The sequence below is a fragment of the Rhinolophus ferrumequinum genome, chromosome 5 (assembly GCF_004115265.2).
Source record: "Rhinolophus ferrumequinum isolate MPI-CBG mRhiFer1 chromosome 5, mRhiFer1_v1.p, whole genome shotgun sequence".
NCBI lineage: Eukaryota > Metazoa > Chordata > Mammalia > Chiroptera > Rhinolophidae > Rhinolophus > Rhinolophus ferrumequinum.
This window is the reverse complement of record NC_046288.1, coordinates 84461646-84478629: the sequence shown is the minus strand read 5'-3', so window position 1 is coordinate 84478629 and position 16984 is coordinate 84461646. Positions and strand designations below refer to the sequence as shown.

The window sequence follows — 16984 nt, the reverse complement described above, 5'->3', positions numbered from 1 at the left end:
TGGAACCAGGTGAGATACAAAGTACATACAGGAATATTTAAGGATGAAAGCGGGGCAATAAACAAACAGATAACGCCTAGCAACATTGTTCTTCCCCCAGCAAGTTCAGACTTCAGTGTTTCAGTGAGATTCAGTTCATGTCTAAGGACTTCCAGGCAAGCCAATCAGGGCAGTGACCCCTCGGCGCCCGTCACAGGGACGTCCTACCATCTAAGCACCCAGGTCCACACCTAGGCGCTGACCCGACAAATGAGGAAGGCATGGTCTGTATCCATAAGGAGCTTATACTCTAACGAGAAAAAGTACAGAAATGACTCAAGAAAAATGACTCAATAAAAAAAAGGCATGCAGTGCACGAAAATTAAGAGAAGGGAGAAACTGCTTCTGACGCAGGGAGGAGTGGGTGTAGGGAAGAGGAGGGGAATTAGGGAAAGTGTCAGTGAAGGAGGTGGGATCTGAAGAGCCTCACGGCATGGGTAGGCCCTAGACGTGCCAAAGGTAGGTGGAGCGCGCAGAAGGACAGACAGGGGAAGGCAGACACTCAGCTGCTCTCTGGCCACAGGGGTCATGACCTCTAACTACCACCTCCAACTATCTTTTCCATAAGCTGTACTGGAAAAAGGCTGGGAAGTGCTACATCTAATAATGGCTGAAAAGTGGGCAGATCACTATGCTTTTCTGGTGAAAAGAAACAGGTTATTGTCTTAACTGTTATTTCTTGTACAATTTAACCTCAAACCACTTCTTAGGAATAGTCAAAGGGTACAATGACTCCTATTATCAAAACTGTTACTATCAACCTCATGTGACAGACTGAACATGTCCTTCAAACAGCTTCAGGAATATGTACATTATATAAATCGAGGTACATTTCTACAGATTCTGTAGAAGCTGTTCTGTCGCATTTGGATTGTGGGTTAATTTTTACATGTATCACAACACATTTTAGAGAACTCTATACAGATGGGATTTATTTCACATGTAAAACATAAATTTTAATAAACTGATCGATGTTACAGAGGCACTTAGATGGACTTTCTATACTTAAAGAAATCCTGTGCTGCTCCTTCTGAAGAGCAACGGGCCTTTTGAAAATAAGCCGCCACTTCCTGATTCATCTTTGAAAGTTGGAACACATATATATTAGGTTTTGCTTTAAGCATAGTATATGCATATTAAAACATACAAGTTCATCATATCCTGTGATTCATTTAAAAATGTCTTTTCTCTGCAGAAAATGTCTACTGTCTAGTTCAAGTCCACAAATACCAAATTCATTTTAAGTCCTTATATAAAATCGTAAGAGTGATAAATTTTAAGACAGTTAAGTTCATTTCCCAGTATTTAACCCCATCTTCCAGTGCCTGATATGGCTGTTCTTGGATTAAAGTCTGATCAGATCCTTTTATCAAATAGCAACACACACAGACACATACCTTCTCCAGCTGTCCCGAAGAGACTGGATTATCTTCATAAGCAGGGAACTGACAACCTGCTTTGCAACTGCAAAAATTATTAATTTCTTCCTCACATTGTGCCATTATTTTACAATTTGCTTCTGAGCTTTCTAAATTGATTTCCAGAGATTCACTCATGCTACATTCCAAACACTGATTCTGCTTTCCTACTGGCAGAAGCCCAGCGGACTCCTCTTGGGAATCCAGTGATGTCTGAGCGCTCTTCTCCATCCCGGATTTTTTTAACCTGGGAAGGAATTTTCCAGACTCGAGCTCTGATTTTCCATAGTAATGGCCTTCTTTCTCAGCATCTTCTTCCAGTGGTTTGAGATCTGCCTGTGGATCTTCAAATGCATCGACTTGAGAAGGAATGGGAACATTTGCTTCGTCTTTCTCAGATTCAAACTCTGACTCGCTTCCTCCTCCTGGGGACAGCTCAGAGGCAGAAATTGGGCGAAAGTGAGTCCTAGGAGAAATCCGAATCGCCCTGTACTGTGTCCTGTCAACACCACATATCCTGGGGTGAAAAACTTCACTGTCTGAATCAGAGCAGAGGATTGATTTCGGTTTAAAACTAGGGCTGAAAGATGCAATCCCTTCGGGTTCAAATGAACATTCTACGTGAAGAACTTGTGAAAATGGATTGCTTAAGTCAAAGGAAGAGAATGAATATTCAAGTCCAGGATCTTCAACTTGAAAGTTACTACAAGCTCCTAGTAAGTCTTCATGGAAGATAAAAGAAAATCCCTTGTTTAATCCATTTTCCCCACTCTTCGGCTGGTCATTCTGTTCAAATGACATGAAGGGTTTCCACAACTGCCTGTGACCAGGAGCAAAACTGTTTCCTGGGGTCATAAAGACATCTGTCCCAGCTATCGTCACCACATCAGAAGCTGCACACTGCAACAAACTTCCTTTTGTGTGACTGGGCGGGACAACGGCCCATTCCCCATCGCTACTGAAGGTCTTGAGTTCTCCGTAAACTCCTCCAAGAATGAAGGCGTTCTCTTTCTCCTGGGCCACATCCCAGGGCTTGGAGGGTGTAGTATAATCACCACCGTCCACCTTGGAGAGCTCACCAGAAACGAAAGCTCTTTTCTCCAGGTTCTCTTTCTGCCCCTCCCACAGATGATATTCTGACCTCTGCACGGCCTTGCTGGGCTCCTGGAGGGGCTCCATTTGAGCTTCAGCATCCAGACAGCAGCAGTAGTTATTTACATCTGGCGAAAACAACTCATCGTCAACTCTCTCTACTTCTCCCATCGCTACAGAATTTCCATCTGCCATCTTTGTCCAAATGTCTTTAATAACCCCTGAGCTGTAGCCATCTCCGTGCGGGCTGCTTTCACGACACGCTTGTGTAGGTTCAAAGGTTTTGTTTTCTGTTTTTTGTTCTAGCTGAATACCACAGACAGATTCTAGTTTAGATTTTTTTTTGAAAACTAACGCAGGAATTTCTCCTAAAGTCCTACTGTTTTGCTGGCAAGTTTCATCTTGCAAGAAATCTAGAAGTTCTTCATCTACATAATTTGACGAGACTCTAGGAACTACATAATTAATATCTTCTGCATTAAACTGCGTGGGTTCTTCAAACTGAATACTTAATGTCTCGTTATCCGAACGTGTTTCTTCTGAATGGGACCACGGGCTACAAGTTCTTGTTGAAAGATTAGAACAGTGTTCATTTTCTTCAAAGGCACTATTTTTGGTCCATATTAGCAATCTAGACTGTGTTTTCCCAAGCATGTTAGCACTAGAATCTGTATTTTCATTTCCCAAGCTGAGTGTTTCAAAAGAAAATGGTAAAACAGAATTACTGCATTGCACTTCAAACACTGAAAAACAAGAGTTTATACCAGATCCTTCATGAATATCTGAAAAGAGCTCTTGATTGCCAGCGAGCAAATGCGGGGTGAGCGCCGTGCTGTCTAAGAGGGGAGAGAGTCTGCTCGGAGAATCTCCCCCAAAACTCTCCCCGTCGGCGTCGCCAGAGCTGGACGAACAGCACTCCCAGAACTGAGCCAGGTTGCCGAGACCCTGCAGGAACAAGCCCTCGGCGCCCACAGTGCTGGGAGACTCTGTCCACATTGCACGTTCCCCTTGCAACTCCATTCCATCTAACACTATGCAACATTCTGCCTCAAAATCTGTGTTCTCTTTGCTCTTTTGTCGAATCATGTTCAAAATCCGACTTTCTCCTTGCATCGTTTCTGAGGCACCAGGATCCAACATGGATTGATCAATGTCCACTCCATAGAAGTGTGTGAATTCTGACAGATGAATATCATCCACATAGCTGTCCTCCGGGAGAGAACAGAACGAGGTCCCCGTGAGGTCAAGCCCCTCATTGATAACTGCAGGCATTTCTACAAAATGACCATCAATGAAAGTACCTGCTGCGAGGTATGTTTTATGAATATTATTGTTGCTGATACAAAGACCGTGCACTGAGTCAGACAATTCTTCCACCGCCTCTGCCGTTGGATTGCGTGCGTCCTGTCTGTTCCGGTACGTGGTCTCCAGTTTACTCCTCCTGCTCAGAGGAACAAAATACTCAGCGATGGGCTCGGTGTACCACAGCGGCTCCTCTTTGTACTCCCTGTCGTTCCTGCTCTCCAGGCACAGGTCTCTCCCCTCCGTGCCCCCGGCGTCTTTTCTCCCCATGTCCTTGAACGGCCTCTTCCCCCGCTTGCACAGCTGACCCACAGAACCGCCGCTGCCGCTGCTGCTGCTGCTGCCGCCGGCGTGAGCGTGCCGCTCGGCCCTTTCTCCAGGCTTCAGGGAAAGCCTGCTCTGCCCATTCCGCCCTTTTCTGTTCCGGATTTCGCGCGTCTTGTGTCTCGCTTGCACACACTTCATGGGTACCTTTGACTCCCCCTGATTGCCACTGGAACTGGAACCTGCTTCACTGGAGCCGGAGGACCACGAACGAGGGCGAAGCTTTCCTTCGGCTTTGTGTCGGATTTGCTTTTTGTACAAGGCAGGCTTTTCTTCACTTGTGCCGCTGCTAAATTTGCTCTCCTTCTCGTTTTGACTTCTGCTCTGGGCTTTGTCGCGCGTGGTGGTGGCCAGGCCATCGCTTCGCTCCTTGCCAACCTCACCTTCGCTGTTGCAGTCCTTGGGGGAGGACGTGTCTGTGCTCGCGGGCGGGGCTGTGGACGAGGACGACGACGACGAGCTAGAGTAAGAAGAGGCCTTGGACTTGTTCCACACCGTCATGATCTCTTGCAGGCAAACTGGTTTCTCCGAAAGGGGTGGAAATGCTTCATAGTACCTGAAAAATAGGGTGAAGACTTCAAAAGTGGGTACTGAGATGTATTAGATATAGTAAGACAACGTCACTGAGCACAAAAGTGGGATATTTCCTTTTACTAGTCAATGTTTACATCACCCATGGACGAGTAACTTTTAACTAATTAGTAACACAGCAAAACATCCTTTACATTTAGTCCAATGTATCAAGCACTGAGATAAGCAGTCTACGAAAACATGTAAGATGACAGTTTTCTATTTTCAAAGTCTGAATTTTAATTAAGAAGCCATAGTGACAAATACAATGTAGTGGAGAGAATGTAAGCTTTTGATAAGCGGTATCTGAATTTGATTCTCAGCTCAGTCACTTACTATGTTTGTGACTTGAAGCTAATTATTTAATGTGTTGGTCCATATTTTTCCCAACTGTAAAATAGTGATAATACGACCTTCCTCACAAGGCTTTGTGAGCATTGGAAGTAGATGTAGTTGAAAAGCTGTACAGCAAGTAGTTGAGAATATGAACTCTGAAGCCACACTTCCTGAGTTCGAATTCTGACTGTCAGTTACTAGCTGTGTGACCTCAGGCATGTTCCTTAACCTGTCTGTGGCTCACAGTACCTACCCCACAGAGTTGTGAGGACTAAAGGAATTAATATGTGAAACGAGTCAGAACAGCACCTTCTTCAGTGATTACTGCCATTCGTGTTATTTGTTCTCAGGAGGCTAGCGCAATGCCGGGCATTAAGCAGGCCCTCAGAAGCAGTAAGGATTATGGAATTCCAGTGTTCAGAAAAGAGGACGCCAGTGAGGACCAGAACCGTGAGAGAAAGGGGACCACAACCGAGCCTCGCGGCTCCAGAAACACAGTTGCGTGAGCACAGACTGTGAGCTATGGGGACCTGTGTGAGGACACACAGATACGCTCCCGGAACTGAGCCCGGTTACACCAGCGGCACCGGAAACGCAGAGGAGGAAAAGTCAGGTAGGCTGACTGTAGAGGGCTTGCAAACAAGGACAGGAGCTTCAATTTGCTAGGACACAGGCAGCCACTGAAGATTGCAGAGCAAGACAGACTGCCAAAGGAAGATCCTCGCCAAGGGTCAGGCTGGCTATAAAGGGGACTGTCATTCTGAAGGCCGAGGTCACGCATGATGTGATAAAAGGCCACGTTGCCAAGGGCCTGTACTTGACTCTCTCTTTCAGTTGTACCAGAGCTAACGGAAATATGTTATGAGCCTCACATGTAATTTTTACTGTTCTAGGAGTGACATTCAAGTATAAGAAGAAACAGGTAAAATTAATTTCAATAATATATCTTACTTAACCAAACATAACCATGGTACACATTTCAACATATAATTAATATTAAAAGGTATTAATGAAATAGGTTGCATTCTTTTTTATGCTAAGTCTGAAACCTGATGAGAATTGTGCATCTCAATTTGAGGCAGCCACATTTCACACACTCAACAGCCACACAAAGCTATGGCTCCCGGGCCATGCAGAGCAGGGCTACACACGCCACTGCAAGGCTGTTTTTCCCTTAAGTTGTAGAAGTTCAGAAGATTCAAATAAAATGTATAATAAGGAAGTCCACTTATAATGCTGCTGATTTTAATACTAAGCATTGACAAAGAAAGAACCATCTTTAGCAAATAGGGCTGACGAGTCCAATGACTTGCCCGTGTTCCCTTTGGATCCAGCAGTGGAAACTTGGTTTCCTTGTGTGTAAAACAAGGACAGGCATAATATCTCACAGCTGTCTCCACGGACAGGTGTGAATTTCAAAGGTGACAGCCCATGAGTGGCCAGTAAATAATAACCTTGTTTCATTCGATCATTGTACAAATACTGATTCAGTATGTATGTTAAGGCTAGAACCATCTTATTCACCTTTGAATTCTCAGTGTCAGCACAAATGTTAAGTGCTCAATAAATGTTTTCTGAATTATAAAATATGAAACTAAATACAAAACAATGAACAAAAGCTGTAAACCACGTAGCAGTTATCAGTCCGATTGCAACAAACGCACACTTTATCACTGAATACAACCTTACATACATTTCCACTTGATCCTTTGCTGTAGGGGATAATTCTGCCTCTGGAGACGGAGACCCCTCTAACTTTTTGTGAATCTTCTCTTCTGTTATGAAACAAAAATTCAGAAAGAGTTGTCTTATATCTAGTTAATAAAGACTGTGTTTCTAAAAGTTTCTCAAGTAACCTTAATAAAAATTATACAGGCTTTTGTGACTTAAAAGGACTCTACAGCAGTTTGTCTTTTTAATACAAATCTACTTCTTCAGTGTGCTAGAGGGAATTCTCTGGCTAAACCACGTGAACACTGGGCTGAAAGGTGAGACTTGTTCATTTCATCCTGATACAGCGCTCCAGAGGCACTTAATTAAGAGGCTGAAATCCCCTGTATACTTATTAATTACACCACAAGGAGAACATCTGTTTAGATTCCAAAAATATTCTGCACTCATGGACCTTTCTATTGACTCATCCTGACAACTGCTAATTTGCAAAGAAAATTCTTCATTACCATCAGCTCTGTTACTTAACATTTAGGTGACCAAAGGCTGTGTTTCACCTAAAATAGAAGCAAAGGGCTCTCTGTACCTTTCCTTCAGCTCATGATACTGCCTCAAAGTGAAAACAAACCAACAAACTCTCTGTGCCCTTTACAGGAAGGCCCGAGGCTCGGCAGGCAGCAAAGTGACCATGGAGAGGACAGGACCATAGAGATCCATCATCTTTGTACGCCGCTCTTGTTCTAAGGGCTTACGGAAAGTCGGGACAAGCAGTTACGCGCATTCATGAGTCAAAGTGACTTCATGAGCCTGTCAAGCCTGCCCTTCCAAACAATCTGAGCGTCCAGGAAGAAGTTCCTTCCAAACCTGCAATAACGAGTGTCGGCACCTTTGGGGGCCTTGCTGTCAACAGGCAGACGTTGACAGGGGCACAAGGCTGGGAAAGAAAACACTGCTCCCGGCCTCTGAGCTTCGATTTGAAGACACACAAATGAAATGACTCCTCTCTACCAGGACACCTGTGGATGAACCCAGTCCTTTGACAGCAAGTGACTGCTGAGAGCTGACCCAGGAGTGACAGCCGAGGACATGGCATGACGCTGGCCTGGTGACACACACTGAGCACAAACTTCACTCTTGTTGCTTCTCTTGCCCTGGTCAGCTGAGTGCCCCCCAGTCACGCGCTGGTGACGACAGCCATTCGTAAGCGCCCCTCCACAGCACTGCACTCACCTTGCTCACTCTGAAGGTCCTTCAGTCGGGAGCACAGCTCCTCCACCAAGGTCTCGATGCCAGAGCTCTGCATGACAACAACCACACACGTTAGTTCACCACAGGCAGGGAAATGGCAGTATCTATGGACTTTCGCTTTAATGTCAAGCTTTTATAAACAAATACATTTTCCATGTTCCAAAAGAAATACATTATCGATATTTAAATGAAGACATGGGTTTAAAAATGATCGGTTTGTAGCTCCAATTTCGTGCACGTGTTTCACTAATACAGTGTATGCAACGGCACTTACTGATAAACGGAAAGCACTACCGTGCCTCCCAGAGTGGCGTCCGTCTTCCCAGCGTACAGCGTCTCGCTCACAGGGAGGGCAGCCTAATACCTAAGTGCCCACCAGACGGCTCAATGTCAGCCACAGCAGCAGTGTGACGGACGTCGGCGAGGCCCCGCAGCAAACCCAATGCAAAGACAACCCACGCAAAGCTCCCGTGGTCCCCTAGGAGCTCAGGTCTAGAGAGAGAAGGCAACTTTTCTTTTGTAAAGAGAACACTCATGACCCCAACCAGAAGCACAGGGCACAAAACACAGGCCAACACTGTGAGCGCTGGGACAGCTTCATTTCTTGTGAGGGTCCCCAACAGGTAGTGGCCTCTCTACAGAAATGGGGTCAACTGGAAGGAGAGCGCGTGGAAGAGTCTGAAGTGGGGCGTAAGAGGAAGAGTCAAGCTTTAAAGGAAAGCGAATGTGGGAACAGGCCAAGCAAACAATCCGTCATTTACGGCAACTTTGTCACTTTGAAAATGCTCTGTGTCTCACAAAAGGAAAGCAAAGTCTTTGACAATGTACAGAAAAAGGGGATGTTTTTCCGGGGACCCCGGCATTGACGCAGTGGCCGAAAGCACTGCAAACGGAAGGAGCCGCTCGAGGTGGGCACCGGCCGACCAGGCGCACGACTGCTCACCCTTCGCCCTCCTGGGCCTTGGAGGGCTAAAAATAGACCTTTACCCCGTTCACTCCACTCAAAATGACTCAGCACAAGGATTACAGATATTCGAAACAACAAATCCGGCGGTTACACAGTTTGAGCAGCAAGAAACAGATTACAAGGAAAACGGCTAATTGTAAACACTGAGAGGCACATGCCGTCCACACCAAATCACACAGCTTTTACTAGGGAGACAGGACAGAGGGAGCCAGGGAAACGGGCCAGAGAGGACTGCTCCCTCCTTACACACAGCCTAAACCCACGGCAGCTGCCGGTCACAAACTGCTCCGACCACACAATCCGGCACAAAGACCCCGCTTACCATCGTGCTCGAGGTGGGGTGAGTGTGGCCGTTTTATTCCACTTCCTCCCGATCCCGAACCTAACACCCGTGTCAGCTGACACGCTGCCGGGAGCTGTTCTGTCCAGCCAGCCTGTGTCACTATGTTTCTAAACCCAGCACCAGTCTCAGGGCAGGACACAGAGCCGCCCGGGCTCATTACTTCCACTGTGTCTAACCCGGCTGACCATTTACTAGTCTACAGAGAGCCGTCGGACGACCCAGTGACCAGACTTTCCTTCTTGCTTTCTCTTGAAGTCACCACCACACACTGTAGAATGTACTTGTTCTGGGCGCTAACGCAGCTTAGAGGTCTACACATTTGCTCCCACATATAAATGGCAAAGAAACAATGCCCCTGCTCCTTAACCCTGGGCACAAAAGCAAGCTCTACCCACAAGGCTTCTGTCTTTCTTCCTGACTATGTGCGTGTATTTTTTTTTTAAATCATTTGAGCACTAGGTTATAACAGCAAACTGAGAAGCACAAAGGAGCATCATAAGCAGCCATCGGACCCTGGCACCCCTGGCAGGTACTCCAAACGGTTCATTTGGAGCTGTTAATGAGAAATTTTACCCACTTTCCAAATTATAATATAAACTATTAGATTATCTTAATCATATTTTAATAGTATACCACATCCACAAGGGCACTCAAAACTATTGAGCGCCTGTAGTATCTTAGGAAACACAATACATTATATTTTAGTAAGAACATGCTGTAGGTGAAAAAAAAATTGCTGCAATTCTACCACTTAACTCGAGAAGTGCTTTCCCTAACTATAAAAAGGATAATACCCACTTACCTCCCAGTACCAAACAAACATGTAGAAATGCTCTGTAAACCACAAAAACACTCTAAAATTGACGTTACTGCACTACAAATCTGAACAGTGGGGAAGCACCCAGGTGACCGGCGGGCTTCAGGATGTGCTCAGTTCACAGCCTTTCAAACACCGACCACTGTTCACCAGTTCATCACTTAGTCACTCAACAAATGGTCAGGGGCCCCCAACGCGTCAGGCAGGGCAGACACACGAGCTCCGTGCCCTCCTGCCATCTGCATTCTAACAACTCTTACTTCTCAGAGGTAATGGCCAAGTGGAACGTACTTGGTCTGGGGTCCCACAGGCCTGGCACACACTCATTGGGCAGCAAGGCTGTGTGCCACCTGCAATCCCTGAACTGGGCCAGGCTGTGCTTTGCAGTCCACCACTGGCCTCTGCTCCCTACTGCTGTTACTCATGTAGCATCCTGCTTGGGCCCAGAGACGTGCGAGAGTGCAAGCTCTGGGCAAGAGAACCAAGCCAGCCAACGGTCTATTAGTTAACCCCCTCCCCCAAACCCCCCACCCCCAGCACCCCCGGCCATATGCATCTCCAGCTGCCTTTCCAAAGCTCCACTTAGCTCTCTCACGGGCATCTCTCATTCAAACCTTTACTCACATTCACCCATAAATTAGTGTTCTTTCCCTAATCGCCTTTTCCTCAGTACATGAAAATTTCATCCTTGCAGTTACTCGGACCAAAAACCTCAGCTGTCTTCCTTGACGCCTCCCTTTTTCTCCACCCACATCGTCCTGGCAGCTCCACTTGCGACATATATTAGACTCCGACCGGTTCTGTCACCTACCTCCTGGGTTACGGCCATAGCTCCCCGCCGGTTTTCTCTGGGGCTGCCTCTGCCCCTCCATCTTCCAACCTCACCCCATCCTGGCTCGTCTCAGGGCAGGCAGCAGCCAGAGGAACCCTATTAGCATTTCAGTCAAGGCACATTCCCCCCCATGCACCAAACTCCAACACTTCCCGGCGTCTCAGAGGCAAAGGCAAAGAAAGTCCTCTACGCCCCGGAGCTTTCCCTGAAGGCCCCAGCTCCATCTGTACCCAAGGAGATAAGGCCTGAGCGTCCTCCGTCAGGCGGGGGCTGGCTGTGAGCATTCTCAGCTTGTGTCCCCATGGGCTCCTGGGGGGTCTGGCCTGTAGAGGGAGCGCAGCACCACCTTATAAAATGTAACAGGGCACCCAGACAGCACAGCACCCACTCACGTGCTCGTGCTCGGCGAGTGTTCTGTATTATCCAGAAGGAATTAAATTCAAACATCAGCATGAACAGGAACAATTAATACATATGGTCAAAACTAACCTTCAAAGTAAACTGCCATGAAATACTGTACACATGGTTTTGTATATACAACCCTGTACAGCGTATAAACATTTCATGTGCAAAACAGAGGTCCTGTGTAATTTTGCTGGCAAAAAGAATTCTGCCGGTGGCTTGGCTGAGGGTAAGGATATGAGGACCTCCAGGCAGACCCCACTGTGCCCAGGGCGCAGCCCCTCTCTAAGGCTCCATGGGAACCGCAGACCGAGTCCGGTACCTGGATGGAGCTCACAGCAGCGTTGTGACTTTCAAAACTAACTCAACTGAAGTAAGTTATCATTGCCTTCTATCTCGATTTACTCCCCAAACAGGGCCTTGTTGACTTTCTAATCTTCCAACCATCCCCAAAATGGCAGATGAAATACTAGCTCTGATTCAGTTTTAAGCAGCTCAGTAGAAACAAAACAGAAATATAATTATTAAAAACAAATAATATAAAAAGCTCTAACTCTGGGGACAGAGAAAACAGAACAAAGTAAACATGAGGATTCAGAAGACCAATGGCTGGCGTGACCCAACATTCCGTTTTCTGTTTTTTAAAACAGGGACAGGGGGGTCTGGATATATTACTGGTAGGAGGCACGTGCCACATCGGCTGCTGACAGAAACAGGACGTACAGCTCAGGACACATCACTTACGACAAAATACCCGTCGAGGGGAGGTCTGAGTCACCTGTCACTGAGTTACAGCACCATTCCTCTGTGCAGGTCCCATTACTAACTGCAGTCAAAGCAAAAGCAAAATATGTTCTAGAAAATGAACACCCAGAGAACTGTGTTTATTTACATGTGTAAACAAAGGGAATTAGCAAAGGCCGTGCCCATCAAGGCCTCGGTCTCCGGGCGGATCGAACACCAACTGCTTCCAGATCTTCACAGGTGCTGCCAAATTTTAATTGATGTATAAAATTAACTTTGACACAACTGAGTTTTCATACTGTTTCGGCAACAGCTTGCAGATAACACTGAGCTGAGTAGGTCAAGAGCTGTGCTATAAGGTGGGCACAACTTACTGCAAGGATAAAGGAGGCATGGTCTGTAACAGTGAGTCAGAGAAGCAAACGGAGAGGCAGGGAAGAGTATGGTGACGACGGGTGCTCACAGAAACAGCGCTGCACCCGTAACAGTCACACATGCACACACGGAAATAACGAGAAAAGAATTCATCTCACTTACACCTGCTTAACGTCACCTCCACCACCTACCTACCGACCTATCATAGTGTCCCGTGTTACTGTCTTCTAATCATGTCATGAACAGTTCAGTCGATTAGACTGTAAACTTGTTAGTGGCTTTTGACTTTGATCAGTTGGTAGTGAGTGCAGAGTCGGCATTTGGACTTGGGAAAGCAAAGCGCAGAGCACGAGCATACCATCCTCGGTATGTAGGAAACGAGGAACACTCCCCTACGCAAACATTCACTGTGGGCAAGACATAAAACAAAATACAACTTCTGCTTTGTCATCTCCTGTGTAGGGTCTCTTTCTCCTTTCTTCTCATTGAAGCCACCAGACAAATTCTAGAAAGAAAAGCCAGGGACACACAGATAACCGACCCCAGTGACTGCTTCCTATTGGTACAGACCATAATTAAAGAGGTCCTTTTCAGGTGCTTCCCATTGGCTCCCTACGAGCCAGGAGAGCTGGCTGAAGGGCCGTGCACCGACGCGTGTGCACACATAGTAACAGCAGGCAGCTGTGGCCTGGTGCTGGGGCCAGGGGACTTCCTCCTTTCTCTTCATCCATTCCCCCCACACGCACACGCTCCTGGTATATGCGCAGGTCTGGCACACTCAATTCCTCGGTCAATTTTAATTTGGTAAGATTTTTAAAAATCAGCATTAGGAAAAAGCAATGCACCAATTTTTTTTTTTTAATATATCAAATGAGAAGGAAATAAGATAGGACAAATATGCTTCATTGCGTTTGAAAACAAAACTCCCACCTTGACAGCCAGGCAAAGGAAAGCATTTTTCCAAAGCAATCATGTGAAGAATCTGAGATCTTTGCAAACCACTCTCCTTGCATTGCCCTGTGTCCAGCTCACACCACATTCTTTTCCGCACACGCTCCGCTCGGGTGGCTTACACACACACTCAGCACGCCCCCGGCCTGAGCCCTGCGTTACTGCGATAAGGAGTCTGTACCCCTCGTGCTGTCATGGTTGATTTCGGCGGGCCTTGTTTCCACTCAGCGGCACCATGTGAGTCAAAGCTAGAGTCATTTCTCAGCAAAGTGGGTCCAAAGCAGAAATAAGATCCTTTCCCACATTGAAACTCCCTGCTCATGTTTTCCTGCCAACCATGACTCAGCAGCTTCTTTGGATTTTGCTCAAAGAATTTACCTGAACTAACCTCTCACTTAAAAAACCCATCTGCATTTTGAATTCCTTTAACAGCTCCAAATTACTGTACCAATCTAGCAAACACCTTCTGGGTAACCATCCAAGCACCCTCTTTTGTCTGAGGACTGCTCACCACTCAAAGCCCTGCTGCGGGAGTGACCTCTGGGCAACTGTCCCCTCCCCACAGCTGAGCAATCCAGGCCTGGCCAGTCAGATTCTCGGACTTGTCTGGTGTTGGGTACGTTGCTGGGCAGCGGCTGAAGCCTGTGTGTGCTGAAGCAGAGAACGCCAGACTTCAGACAGAGAGGGGATGACCCAGAAGCAAAGGAGTGACTGTGGGTCATTAGAGAAAATGGCTTTGGTGGGCGCCCATCTTTTAGTTCCCAGTTCAGGCCACTGCACTCCCAGCACTTGCTTTTAGGGAGAGATCCCTGTATCCTCTACGTATATTCACATTTTTTTCTTCAACTAGGTTAATTACGTTCCTACTCTATGTAATAAAATAGCACCTGACTAAACAGCCACATGAGCAGTAACTTCCAAATTCCTATCCCACAGTCCAGCAGGCAGCAGCTTCCAGAAATTAGAAGTTAAAAAAATCAAAGGGGTCAGGGAGAGAGAAACAGCGCGAAGAGGGAAAGGGGGGAGTCTAGCAACTGAGGACTGAGTGTTCCCTTCAGTACCTTCTACAGGATCACACTCACTCTGGGGAGCTGGCGACATAGCAGTGCCAGCCCCCAAGGAGCACTGTCACCGAAGGAAGACAGAAAAGCACAGCTGCGGTTTAGGAGGTGAGGCCCGAATGCCGCATGTACCAGGACTACAAGCCAGGGGCGCCGGGCTCTCACAGGCGACTCTGAGCAGGTGGAGAACACACAGCTGGGAAGCATTCAACAAGCTTTAAAAGGTAGGTGTGGTACATAGGTGGGAGCCGACAGAGTAACCTCTGGATTATCAAATGTAGCAAACAAAGCTGGTCATCCCAACACCAGACCACTGGATAACTTAGTTCCGGAAAGACGTTTCTGGAGGTTGGAAACTTCTGTAGGTACCTTGCATGGATCTCTCAATTTAACTCTGCATTATAAAGGTACTTAAACCACACTATCTCAAGTAGGTAGCACGGTAACAGCAAAAGGATTTTCTAAGTAGTTATGGTCTCGGATATTGCATCTTGTAGTAAGATAATAAGAATTCTGCAACAACATGGATGGATCTTGAGATTATAATGCTAACCGAAATAAGTCAGACAGAAAAAGTACAGAACCATACAATTTCACGGATATGCGGTATGTAAAACTGAAAACAACAAAAGAACAAGACAAACAAATGAAGGAACAAAAACTCATAGACACAGACAATAGTTTAGGGGTTACCAGAGGGTAAGAGGGGAGTGGGGGCTCTAGAAGAGGGTAAATAGGGGTCTAATATATATGGTGATGGAAAGAGAACTGACTCTGGGTGGTGAACACACAATGTGATATATAGATAATGTATTACAGAACTGTACACCTGAAATCTATGTAACTTTACTAACAGTTGTCACCCCGATAAACTTTAATTTAAAAAAAAAAAATGAAAAGAAGAATTCATAGCATTAAGCGGGTGATTCTATTCTAAAACTATTTTATTTCAGGATTTTCCTAAAATACAAACAAAAAATTATAAATCAGAAACAAATACAGCGTTCTTAAAATGTTAGAACTTCTATCCCACTTCTAGGAATGTATCCAAAAGAAATAATATAGACCATGGAAAAAGCCACACATGAAAACATCCTCGACAGCACAGCAAAAAATCAACAATAGGCTAAATATCCAGTAACGATGAGTGTATTATATCGCGTTGGAATATTATTTGATGAAATATAACTTAGCACTAAAAAGAATAAAGATAATAAAGTAACAGGATGAAATATATGTTAAATGGGGGAAAAATGATATAAAATGTTGTGTATACCCTAACTACAAGAACACATATTAAAGAATATATTATGTAAAACTCACTATATAGTATATAAAAACACCGTAAAGGAAAAAGTGATTAATGTTTGTGTTATACTGGTATGACAATGAGTAATTTTTCTGTCTTTTTTGGTCAAGATGTTACTATATTTGTAAACTTTTTAAAAACACCCCCCTTTTTGTTCTCCTCTTATATATTAAATATAAAATGTAAACTTACTTCATCAGAAGCAGATCGAAGACACTGGACAGCAGCCTGTTTTTTCATTTCTTCCAGAGTTAGATCTGAGCACTTTTTCTTACTCTTCCCCCATTTCTTATAAGCTCCTTTTTCCCAGCCCAGGAAGATGTCATTCTCCTAAAAAGAAAAAGAAAAAAAAAGTCAGATAAGTTTCAACGACTAAGACTAAATAACAAGTTTCAAACACTATTATTTTCCACATATTTACACCTACATTCCCCTACTAAATATATTCATTCAAAAAATGTACACACTAATAAGAGACCACAGAACACAGAGCATTTCAGGATGACCCATTTATTCGACACCTGTTATGGAGATTATCGATTACTTATGATTTATTATGTATGATCACAACAAACCTGATCCACTTGTATTTACAGTAAATGCTAATAAACGAGTCAGACACTCGTATGTACATTCCAGTGTTACTTTGGTTTCAGTGGAAGTCCTAAACTATACGCACAATCAAACGTCCTCTCTTCTGTACTCCGCGCTCTGCAATGGGGAGCGTCATGTTACTGTCAGGTTTTAACGCTGAACAGTTAAATGCTTCAATCCCCATCCCTATATCTTATAGTCCAAAACACAGATAAAGTATTTTGTTAGTATTTGAAGTTTACTTTTTCCTTTGATTATATACGCCCGTTAGAAAAATCTAAAGAAATTTTGAAAAGCAGGAAGCCAGCCAATCATCTGTGGTCCTACCACCCAGTGAAAACCAGAACAGTTTGCTCTGCTCCACTCGGTATTTTTTGTACGCTTTAAAAAAACACATAATTGAATTCACATTGCTTGTACATTTTTGCATTTGATTTAATTTACTATGTTGTAAACATTATCCCCATGTTACTACAGATTCTTTGGCTACATAATATTCCAAGATGTTAGGTTTACTTAGCTATTTCCCTAGACAGGGACTTTTAAAAATTAGTACTTTTAGGGGCTGTCCCAGTGACTCAGGCGGTTG

The 16984-nt window shown here is 45.1% G+C and overlaps 1 protein-coding gene across 3 annotated transcripts in view; it reads right to left on the bottom strand.

Annotated features, from left to right (window-relative positions):
* The window catches only part of KIAA0232 (KIAA0232 ortholog), a 79154-nt gene that overhangs the window by 13185 nt on the left and 48985 nt on the right, over nt 1-16984 (bottom strand). For all 3 annotated transcript variants that reach the window (XM_033105416.1, XM_033105419.1, XM_033105418.1), the window contains exons 3-6: nt 15994-16131; nt 7983-8049; nt 6775-6856; nt 1437-4731 (exon numbers count right to left, since the gene is read on the bottom strand). In XM_033105416.1, the coding sequence (XP_032961307.1) occupies nt 1437-4731; nt 6775-6856; nt 7983-8049; nt 15994-16131 (3582 nt within the window). The remainder of the gene's footprint in view (nt 1-1436; nt 4732-6774; nt 6857-7982; nt 8050-15993; nt 16132-16984) is intronic.